A 12,483-nucleotide genomic window follows, 5' to 3' on the forward strand; every position below is an offset into this window, starting at 1 on the left:
TGGCCACTTTAGTAAGGGCTGTTTCAGTGGAGTGGGCAGCTCTAAAACCAGACTGGAGGGGGTCAAGGAGAGAGTTGGTGCTCAGGTAATGGGTGAGTCTTTTGTAGACAAATAATGTAAACTGCCACTCTTTATTAACAGCACCACAACTTTTACAGACACACCTAAAACACAGGATCATATTTTATTAAGTCAAATTACCTATTCCATGACATGCTTTTTAGCATACTGAATATAGACACAAAGCTAACATTTTGTCTGTGCTTACTTTGAAGATGAACATGAGTAAAATAGTCAGAGACTACTTAGCAACTTTAGACAATAAACACTATGGTCAGGGGAGTATATAATCACCAGAATGCAGTTACAGATCTTGCAGGCAGTAACATGAGCTCTAGTAACATGTACTGTATGTTACCACGGGTTTGTGATTTTTTATTTCTATTTTTTTAATAGGCCCTGTACCCACCTCCACAACCCAAACCATATAGTGCATACACAGTGCATAGCAATTATGCAGCTGGTAAAACTTCAAGTCTCTTGAAGTGTCTTGCCAACCCAATTAAATTTATAAGCTACTTAAATACAACACACACTTCATGCACACATGTGTGCTAATGCACTGCAATAGACCTGACAAGTGTGAATAGGTCATTTGACTTTGTGGGAATGCTGACATTGAGGGTCTTCAGGTAAATCAATAATATGATCACTTTTTTTACAGAATATTTACTATATCATGAACATTTGTAGTATTCTACATTTACTTATAGTCTGTTCAACCTCAGGTGGCTGATTCCCCTTCTATAACCTGGCACTGTGAAAAACTTCTTATAATCATCTGTTCATTATTCTGACAGTGTTGCTCATGGGAAAGTTCACAGCTGTCACTGGAGATTTTACTGGCTGATCCCCGAGTCCACTTCCTATTTGCAGACAACTCCCATTTAATAAATTTCAATATAGACAGCATGGAGTGCTTATTGAAGTCACTGTAAAGTTTCCTATGAGACCCCATGATTTGTGGCATATGTATCTTAAGAGGTTTCCGGTTTTCACACAGGGGGCTGGCGGTGTTCAATTTAATTCTGCACATGTGGGCTATCCGATGATGAGATATGGCCCATTCATACTTGTACATTGCAAAAATAAAAAAAACATTAAACATACTGAGCAATGCATCAGACGAAAATGGGCCGTGAGACATCTTGTATTGGCAAAATTAAATGGCTACTTTAGCAAAATGCAAGTTAAAATGCCCCATACTGTGCAATCATTTACATGAAATTATTTAACACAATGTAACAGCTCTAAAGAGCAAATGGAACTTAAAGGGTGGGTTAGACGAAGTAGTCAATTTTAAGGTACATGGCCAATGTTAATATTAGGGTTCTATTCACACCTTGCACGGCAAGCAGCAAATTTTCATTAAATAACATGTGTTGCAGTAGGGCAGCCCTTTAAAAAGGGCTTATGGGGCCTCAGTGTTTACAAAATAACTTACTTTCATGTAATTGGACAACACAGTGTACTGCAACTTACAGTGTATTTACATTGGTAAGTTGCTGTGCTCGGAAGGGCAGATGCACTTATCTGCACTGTATTTGTGAATTGGGATGTCCCTGCATACAGGGAATAGCAACATAAATACTCATAGATATTAAGAGAAAGCTCAAAAACACATTTTTACACAAAAATTTACATATAAAATGCTATTTTAGACTTTATTTAAAGTGTTATTAAACTAATTACAAACACTATAGATCACATAAAAATATGTTTATTTTCTCACCTCGTTCTCGGATGAAATAGGCCAAGTACAGGTCTAGCTCTTTAACAGACACGCTGATATGGTGTGGCTGAACACATAACTGTGGGTTAGAACAATGTGCAGCCTTCATCAGTCTCTCGCCATCTGTACTTTCCAATGGAATGCCCTTGAAAAGAATCACCATCACAAGATCCAGCCTCCACACCTTATCTGCCTGCCTAAGGCAGTCAATCCTCCGCATCTTGCCTTTCTGGTCTGGGTTGGAGAGAACACATGTGGCAGCCTTTTTACCAGTTATGGACAGCACAAAATCCTCACGAAACTCTGGCCTTATATCTTTGCGAAGCTTTGCTAAAAGTCGAGATGCCCACTTCTGCTTAACCTCAGCCTTCTCATTTAACAGTTCGTCTTTTACACCTCGCTCTTCCTCTTTAGTCATTTTTTTTTCATGTTTTTTGAAATATTTTCTTTTTCTTGCCTGAAGGTTGAACCAGGTGTAGGCAAATGCTCGAACATGAGGGAGTAGTGCTTCAATAAAAGGGTGAAATTCATCCTAGAAACAAGAAACAATTAGGTAATTTAAGAAAGACATTCTTAAATTTAGGTGTCTTTTTTCTTAATTGCTATACATTCAAGCTACAAGCACAACATTTTTTTCCCCTAATATCCTAAATTTACTGTTGTTCAGTATATTTGCTTGTGTGCAGTACTTTGACCAACAAAATATGTATTAAAGTACCCCAAGTATATTTATGATAAAAAAGCAGAAATTAGGATGTCGTATATCTCAGTAGACTAAGGCCTTGTTCATATGGACACCATATACAAGTTAACCACCTTGCAAGAATGTCAGCCAAAACACCATAAAAGCTTAATTTAGGCAATGATAACATTAGACATTTGTAAGACATTCATTCTTTCTTTTTGAATTGAGTAGGTGAATGCACGCATATATTTGCCAAGATATGCTTGAATAATTGGCATCTGTGCTATGAATAATAAAAAAGATCCAGCCTTAAAGCTCTAACATTTATCATGTTATGTAAATATCACTTAGACATAGATCTAATGAAAAATGGGAACTTCGGATATAAGATGAAGCCATCAAATAGGAATTCCTCCAGCAAACACAGAGTAAGCTTTGTACCTGCAGGACTACTATGAACCCCTTCAATAGAGCAGATTTCATGAAACATAGGGCATAAATCTGTACAGAGTGTCTGGTCTCTGAACTTAGAGCTGCAGACACGGGTGCTGACATCATTGCACTAGTAGAGGAACACCCTAGAACAGCCATTAGTATGAATTACAACAATACTTTACCACCACAAAAACAGAAAATGTACTTTGTCTGCCAAAATAATTGTATAGAGTTTAAGATTATGGTATTCAGTATCAACAATTTATTCACATTTCAATGCAAACTTTAAATGATATATATATACATATATTTTTGTGTGGCCGTTTGTGTTCAATGATGATCTGGCACTGCAAATGCCAAGCAGTAAACAATGAGTTCATGGCATACTGGTTGTGCTATGTGTAAAAAATCAGTTATCTATCTCTTCCTTCCATCTCAAAAAATTTCAGGCACAGAACCCTCAGAGACATTCAGGACAATAAGAAGCCAATAAGTATGCTCTCTGGATTAGGTCTGTAGATAATTACAAAATGGCATCTCCAGAAATGAATTTATCCATATGATGCATTCAGTTTGTTGGCCACTAAAACTAATTATGGCACTAACAACTGTCTGATTTTCCTGGATGCTTGTTACAGATGGAGTTCTAATTCTCTGGCTTTAAAAACTGATTAAGGTGTGACAGAGTGCCCCTATAATGTCAGGAAAAGTGTTAGAATGGCTCTAGGGAAATAAAATTGAGAGTATTTGTATGGGTTTCTTAGAAGAAAACCAGGTACTGTAGGGCCCTGGAGCTGGCCAAGGGATGTGAAGGGTGAGTTCCTTGGCCCAACCCTGATTTGTGATATATCCACTTGCATTTAGGTGCAAGGGGAGGGAATTGATCAGCTAGAGGCTGAGGGAATTGATCAGCAAGAGGCTGAGGGAAGTGATCAGCAAGAGGCTGAGGGAATTGATCTTCAAGAGACTGAGGGAAGTGATCAGCAAGAGCCTGAGGGAAGTGATTAGCAAGAGGCTAAGAGAGAGCCAGAGTGGATTCCAAGCTGAGAGAGAGCCAGAGTGTTCCAGGCAGAGAGAGCCAGAGGGTTCCAGGCTGAGAGAGAGCAACAGTGTTCCAGGCTGAAAGAGAGCCAGAAGGTTCCAGGGAAGCCAGCGGCCAAACAATACTACAAAGTTGTGAGTTAACAGTATTGATGTGTGTTAGTAAGAGAGGGCACCTAAGTGAAGTAGCCAGAGGCCCAGCTGGGCTACTGTTTATTGTTTTTACTTTAAAGTGCTTGAGAGTGTTCTGTTACACTTGCCTAAACAAATAAAAACTGCTGGTATTTTGGACTGCTGCCTCTGATCTATCAGAGTCTGCTGCCTCTGATCTATCTGATCTATCTGCCCTATAAGCATCCCCTTACCATGAGCAACCCCCAGTAATATACCACAAAGGGTACAGACTAAAAATGTAACTATAGTCAAAATAAAAAATATCCTTTTGCAGATTGTTGCTAGAATTAACACAACAGTTTTTGTTTTTCCAAATCCTCCTTCATTATAGCTGTATTACCTAATGATCCTGCCTTTAGGAGAGAGAATGCAATTCCAGATTACATTTACAACGCTATATTTATAAAAGCTGACTATTGTAAGCAACCCCATCAGTATTATGTGGTTTGTACCAACCCCATGCAACTTTCACTTTTGCTTGGTCAGATACAGGAATTCAAAAATAAACAGATCTACTAAAAAGATCTCTGGGGGGCAGGTGGTGGGCTCTGAAAAGAAAATACTGTGTTAATGCTATTGACAGAAGGCATCATATCATATGAAACATATCATATGTAACCGTAAATGTAATTTCTGATTTTGCCCATATTTCCATATTTAACTTGCAGCATACCTGTTTAGTATATAGTCAAGTGTCAAGTGTTTAAAGCCAGAGGTTCAGATTGGCAGACTTTAAAATCTAAGTATTTAGCATGACAGATAAGAAACTTGAATTTTTGAAAAGATATTAGCAATGACAATATTTAAAGAAATAAAAAGATAGGGGTTAGAGCAACATGCTCATATCCCTAACGTAATAGAACCTTTTCTGATGGTTCTACCAACAATTAGACAAATATATAATAAAAGATCAATAACTTTAATAATAGACACTCTAATATGTATATAGGCGGAGTCAAAAGAAATCTTTCATAATCCTAGCAGCAAATAGTGGGGGTCATAGTTCAACGCATTTTGCAATAACAACTGCATCATCAGGATATATGGTACACTGCAAAATTATATCTATCCCCAATATAGGAAAAATTGGCAAGGGAGATAGGTGAAGATGGCAGGTATCAGTTATGTATCAAACCAATACGGGAAACAATCCAGCATTGAAAGAGTTAAATATCTGCTCATGATAATATAGATTTGTTGAAGACAAGTAAATCCAGCAACTGAAAAGGAATTCTTGCTAATATTGAATGTCCTGGATCAGGCTACCATTCCTGCCACTCCTGTGCTACCAAACTGTGACAACATGACACTATTTATTTTATGTGCCATTGCTTTCTGTGTCTTTTACTTTTGTAACAATATCCTATACAGATGGTTTCATAACATGTGGTAAACTCTATTTCCTATACTACACTTTATTGAAAGATTACAAAACAATGTCACCTAGAAAGGAGAAAACAACAATAGAAGAAAAAAATACAAAAGTACATTCATAATTATATACATTCTAGCTGTGAATAACAATAACAAACCTAAGTAGTACATATTGTAAAAGAGAAAATATAACCTTTAATCTGTGGATATTCCAAAAAAAATTGATTCATTGGAAATAGGCACACTGTTTTCAGTGTTGTTTCAGGGTTTGATCATATATATATATATAACACAGTAGGGGAGGGAACACCTACTACTTTAGAAACAAAAAAGTTGGATCGTGTCCAGTCCCAGAAAGTGCATTACCTTGAAAGAACAAAAAGAGAGAGAAGGAGAACCGAAAAGAAAAAAAAGAAGAAAGAACAAGAAAAGGGAAGGGGAAAAGAAGGAAAGGTGGATTACCTTCCACAGATGGACCTGCACACCGCAGATACATTAAAATCAAGGAATTCAGGCCTGGTCCTAGTATATTTGATCCAGGGGGACCAGATTGCAATGAACCTATATTATATGTCCAAGGTGATTGAGGTCAACTTTTAATTGATCATACTGACTTTCAATCTTTAAATCATTACAGAAAAAATAAGAGTGGAGGATTTCCATGAGTGTTTAATAGGTTTTTTAATAGAGTTAAAGATAAAGCTAACTTTTGGGGTGCTTTGGAGAATAAGAGATTGGTTTGTTTAAAAGTGCTTCCAGAGGATTCCCCCTGATTTCATTGTTCAGTACAATCCAAATCAAATTATTTATTCTCAACCACATCTTCACTAGTTTAGGGCAGGACCACTATATGTGCACATAGTACCATCCTATGCATAATGCCTAAAGCATTTTGGGGCATATACAAAACGAATTTGGCAATTTTCATTGGTATAAGGTACAAATGAATAAGAACTTTATAAACATTTCCCCAGCCACAATGTTTAGAAAGCACCTTGCAGTGGCTGCTCCAAACTCCTTCCACTCAATTTCACCAATCCATACCCCCATTTTTGCATGAAACCTGTAGGAATTTTGAAAGAGTTTAGTGAGACCCCCAATGTGGATATTAGAGTTACATAGTTACATAGTAAGTCAGGTTCAAAAAAGGCATACGTCCATTAAGGTTAACTACTGATCTGCATCATCCCAGCACCAAGTCCAACTTCCATCATCTTACAAATTCTGGTAATAAGCCAACACTGTGAATGCACTGCAGACAATGTACACAAAATAAAAAAACACTAGAAAAATGAGGAAGAGGGTTTTTTTATTTCTTATCTATAAAAAAAACACCCTCATTAGTCATGCAATCACTGATACTTCCTTTCGCAGCACATTTACAGCATTTACCCAATGCCTTAAAATACATCTGTAGCATTGTCAAGCAACCAACCATGAGTGCTCCTACTGTGGCTATAGGTTGGTTAGCCCACCAGTTTATCCAACTAGTAGAGGGAAAAAGAAGGAGTTGATATTGGAAGGACAATCTTTGTAAATTAAGTACCACCATGAAGTGTCTCACCGCCCACTAATCTAGTCAGTACAGAAATAGGCACACAGCAAACAGTCCCATGACCACTATAGAAACAATATTATGAGTTTTTAATGTTTAATGTAAAGGCAAACATTTAGTTTTTTTGTGTGATGCCTTGCCTACACCTACTTTATATGTTATTTGGGTCTACTGTATTTGTGTCCTCTAAGTTGTAAGTTCCATGAACATGGTAAAACATTTAAATAGTTCTAAACTAACACCAGATAGTTGAGAAATTCCCCACAGAAATTCGGAGAGACACTAAACAGTGACATATTATAATGACAGATCCAGTTGTTATAAATAATTGCATTGCTAAAAGCATATTCCTATTTACACTGTGAAAGCAATACCTGTTATTCTTCACTGTAATGCTCGGCCATGCTAGTGTTTACAAGTAGAGACTCTTTTTTTTTTTTTTTTCAGACATCCCCACTTTTTTCTACATTCATTACTATCCAGCACGTACAAACAGCAAGTATAACAGCGTTTTTAAAGAGAACTAGCATTTACTTTCGAATGTTAACACTCTCATTAAAGTAAATTCCATGAACATGGTAAAACATTTAAATAGTTCTAAACTAACACCAGATAGTTGAGACATTTCCCACAGAAATTTGGAGAGACACTAAACAGTGACATATTATAATGATGGATCCAGTTGTTATAAATAATTGACATTACCCTGCAGTAACATAAACATATTGAAATTTGGTTTACACACACACACACACACACACACACACACACACATATATATATATATATACTCTAATTTAAAAAACCTTATAAAGCCAGGAACCATTTGTGTTTACTTTTCAATTTTGAATAATTTTGTAACTTATGATTTTACTTTACTTGTAAATGTATCAGACTAAAAAGCTGAGGTCTGATTTCTTTCATAGTAATATTGTATCTACGAAAACATGCAGCAAATTCCTCAAGCCTCTGGGCAATGCTGGTTGTTGTCAAAGATTGTAGCTATTTCTACAAACTATTCCAGAAAATAATAAGAGTATCCAGTAAAGTCAGTAGGTAGTTAATTTTAAATCTATAAAAGCGTATTATCTACAATCTACACACAAATATTTACTATTTTTAAACATTCTTCAGAAAATGAAAAGAACTAGTAAGTGATGTTGGCACATGAATAGTTAACCCAACATAACAAATGCAAGATATGAAGAGGGGGAGGTCTACTTCCGGTGTAAAAACAGGTGGAGCTGGAGCAGTTGTTTGTGTAATGAGAACAGAGAAGGTTATATGAGGATACCATGAGTGTGTGTGCATTTGCGAACACAGTTTATACCTAATAGTATGTTTTATATACTTATTTTACTATTTCATTCATGTTAAGTAATACTGTTCTTTGTAAAACAAAACTTGAATTTGTTTAAAAGTCTTTGTTGTAGGGACAAAATAGGAATGATTAGCTAACCACAGCTATCCCCTTGACTCTTGCTATGTTAATTACCATGAAATCATATAACCCAAAATGTAAAACAAATATGAAATTATATTATTTGTAAAATGTATTCATTCAAGTTAAATATGAGTCACCAAAATCATGTATTGTATAGCATGTTCCTAACAAAATAGCCTGATGGTATATGAACTCCATTTTCAAAGGCAGCAAAACAACTGTCCAAAATAATAACATTAGAAACAAGATACAAATTAAAAGTAATAAAACAACAAATGCCACATACACTATGACAATTGAGAGTAAAGTAGCAGCACCTAATATCAGACAAATAGTTCAAAATGTAAAAATTTTAGGTAAAAACTACATCTCCAGCTTACAGCTGCTGTAACTATGTTTGAATAGGGGTGGGTCTACTTTTTGCTAAGGTTACCCAGGTTGCAATGACAACTAGGCAACAAGCATGTTCCTAAGGCCAGTGTTAGACAAGTGATTGTGTTGCTGGCAGAAACAGCATCACTAACAGTCCACCTACGTTTTACTATTTGGTTACTCCATTGCTAGCAGCATTCCGCAGCATTACAGGCCAATAAGGGAGCAACCTTTTTAGAAACAATGTCTTACTAATATGGGTGATTCTGCCATTAAAGTCATTAAAGTACATTCTAATGTTTGATCTCACTGTGAAAAGATCTCAAGCCATTTATGTGGGTCTTAATCGAGCCAAACAAAATGTAGTACTTTCAAAATGCAGAACAAGGAAAAATGCATAAGAACACATAATACCACATAGTTCATTTATGCCTGGTATAGTGAAAATTTAGCTTTTAATTAACTTGTTCTTTGGTTCATAACAGGAAATTCCCATTTGGCCTTTTTCTACCAATACTAGTTGTATTGTTTTAACTTGCAATGGAAAAACAACAGCTGAAAACTGGTTTCTAAGGTCAACAAGACTTTTTGTTCTGTGGGTTCAATATCGGAATAAACTATCCCCTATTCAAGACAGTTGTACTGTAACAGTGATAAAATAACAACACAGCTGCAATGATCTTGGCTGACTGACAATTACTTAATTATATCACCTATAAAATAGTAATGTCAATTATTACTTTGATATCTGAGTTTTCAAATCATTATAAACCAACTACCATAAAGAGCTGAGACTTGCAGTTTACAGAGGCAACCCCCAATCCTAAATTGCAGGGCCTCAGAAAAAAATTAAATGGAAAAAATACTTACCTTTGTCCCTGGGCTCTGACCTATTCCTCCAGGTGGGGACCACACCACCACTCAACCTTCCCAAGGCAGATTGTAAATATTGGCAAAAAAATTGGCATACTTTTTTAGCAGACTGGATCCACTGTGGTTTACGTGCACACCTGTTTTGTTATCGTTTTCTTAACCACTCTGTTTCTGGTGATGTCATAGATCACACAATAGGCAGTTTAAAATCACAAGATGAAATGAAAAGTGCCAAGAACAACCATCAACTTTCAAACTTGTACTAGAAATCTGTACACAGAATCTAAATAGTAAAATTACCTTTTTTCTTTCTTATATGTTTTTTCTTTGATAAGAACCTGATAATCTTGACTTACTCACACCAGTAACAAACACAATTAAAATGGCATCAAGATGTGAGCACAATGGAGATTTATTTATGATATGTAAGTACCAGCAGTCATATCCTGCACAATGTTTTTGTTTATGTTTAACAAAATAGCCTAATGGTATATGAACTCCATTTTCAAAAGCAGCAAAACAACTGTCCAAAATAATAACATTACAAACAAGATACAAATTAAAAGTAATAAAACAACAAATGCCACATACACTATGACAATTGAGAGTAAAGTAGCAGCAGCTAATATCAGACAAATAGTTCAAAATGTAAAAATTCAGAGCAAAGAAAAGAATCAACCCTCAACAGCCAGATTTGTGCCTGATATGAAAATGGAACCTCATTTGTTGCTACTAAAGAGAGCAGCTAAATATATTATTAATATAAATATATATTTTTGTTAGTTGTTCAAGATGCAACAAGTTTATATGGCAACATATAAAAAGTTGTGAATAAGTTATTCACACAATAAAACTACATTGTGGCAAAATATTTGTCAGGCTGCAGCAAGTTAGGTGATGCCCAGCTTTTTAGTACCTAAAGAAACAAATGCTTTGCTTCCGAGGCTGATGCATTGCTAAAAGCATATTCCTATTTACACTGTGAAAGCAATACCTGTTATTCTTCACTGTAATGTTCGGCCATGCTAGTGTTTACAAGACACTTTTTTTTTGTTCAGACATCCCCACTTTTTGCTACATACATTACTATCCAGCACCTACAACAGTATAACAGTATAACAGCGTTTTTGAGAACTAGCATTTACTTTCGGATGTTGGTTAACACTCTCATTAAAGGCCAAGGTTACTGGAAACACTGGGCCTTAACACCCTTTAGTTTGTTAACCACAGAATGCGCCAAACCTGCAAAAATTTATACGTATATATATATTTTTTTTTTTTCTTGCGATCTCCCCCTTAGTTTGAGCCTTTCATATGAGTTAATCTAAGTATCAGTTGAATGCATGCAAGTGTGTGGGAGAAGAAGCATGAGTTAGGTAATCCCAGGGGCAATATCTGCTCATGACAATAATAGCAAACTTAAGACCTTCTACATGTAACTTATGAGCAAAGGTTACCTTTGCAGTAATTGTTATGGTAGGTGGGCTATTTAACAATCTTCAACATGTCGGTCACCTGCCTTTGCTCCCTCAAACGTGTAATATATATATGTATATATATACACACATATCTCAATGAAGTAAAAAACATATAGTAATAAAATAATATATGTTCCAGAAAAGAGCGGGCGACAGGGTGTGGGGAGGGGAGGGTTATACACGTGACTAGATTTTTTTGTCGGAAAAGAATGGCCTGCAACACATTCCTAAAAGTTTTTATTGAAAATTTTCTTTATTTTTAAGTCAAACTAAAATTATTATGGGCATAGTTTACTAAAAAAGAGTGATTTATATTTAATATATTGATATCCTTTAGATCATATCACTACAGAGTTCAAAACTTATGTTTGTCTTTCCCCCATTTTTACCGCACCCTGAAATAACCCACATTGCCAAATATAACATCCGCCCTCCTTGCCAGATATAAACATGCACCCTTTGTTTTTCTGTATGATTTTGCAAGCTAATAGGAATCCTTTAAATCTACAATGGATTAATAAATTACTGAATAATCAAATTTAGCTTTATATGATGAACCTCTATAATTCAGCATTGAAGAGAAACAAGCAAGTTGTAAATCAATAGCTATATAGCCTTAAAGTCAAAGTATGGGATTTAGGTGACTTTACCTGTGTCAGACATAAAGGTGATGCATACATGACTGTACAGGGTATCCTTGTATACTCCACTGTTTTATACACAAAGTTACTGAATCAAAGGCAGCCAATGTACGTTCTCTTCTTGAAAGGTCCCACATCCAACTTTTTGTCCCCCCAAAAAAAATAAAAATAATCCTGCAAAATACACATTAAAAAAATGATAAAGCTTGCTTTAGGAATTCCAAACAGGGATAGCAAAAGGAGGTCTTGCATTAAAAAAAAAATCCTGGTACTCCTCTTTAACCTCCACTACAAATTCAGGCTTCCTCACAAGGCGGTAGAAGGCAACTTTGTGAATTGTGTTCCTTTAGGAAAATGAGCAGAGGAACGATAGCATAAAAAGACATAAAAGAGAGAGTGTGTCTGTGTGGAAAGGAGGAGGGAGGAGGGAAAGGGGCGAAGCTCTACAACAAGCCCATCCTACAGTACTAAAAAAAATACTGATAAAAAAATGACATCCCTTTAAAGATGCAGGAACCGTATACAGAAAAAGATGTACGGTAATGGGTCAGACATAGAGGATGAGAAGAGATGCTTTGTAAATTTATTTTAATTGTATCCCCCAAAGGTTGGTTAACCA

The 12,483-nt window shown here is 35.9% G+C and overlaps 1 protein-coding gene across 4 annotated transcripts in view; it reads right to left on the reverse strand.

Annotated features, from left to right (window-relative positions):
- The window catches only part of NFIC (nuclear factor I C), a 141,828-nt gene that overhangs the window by 126,338 nt on the left and 3,007 nt on the right, over window positions 1-12,483 (reverse strand). For 2 of the 4 annotated variants that reach the window (XM_072404971.1, XM_072404967.1), the window contains exons 1-2: window positions 11,874-12,292; window positions 1,793-2,324 (exon numbers count right to left, since the gene is read on the reverse strand). In XM_072404971.1, coding sequence (XP_072261072.1) covers window positions 1,793-2,324; window positions 11,874-11,903 — 562 coding nt within the window. In that variant the 5' untranslated portion in view covers window positions 11,904-12,292. Of the gene's footprint in view, window positions 1-1,792; window positions 2,325-11,873; window positions 12,294-12,483 lie in introns of those variants that run through there. The other 2 variants (XM_072404970.1, XM_072404968.1) reach the window with 2 other exon arrangements.

This window comes from Pyxicephalus adspersus, chromosome 3, assembly GCF_032062135.1.
Source record: "Pyxicephalus adspersus chromosome 3, UCB_Pads_2.0, whole genome shotgun sequence".
Lineage (NCBI taxonomy): Eukaryota > Metazoa > Chordata > Amphibia > Anura > Pyxicephalidae > Pyxicephalus > Pyxicephalus adspersus.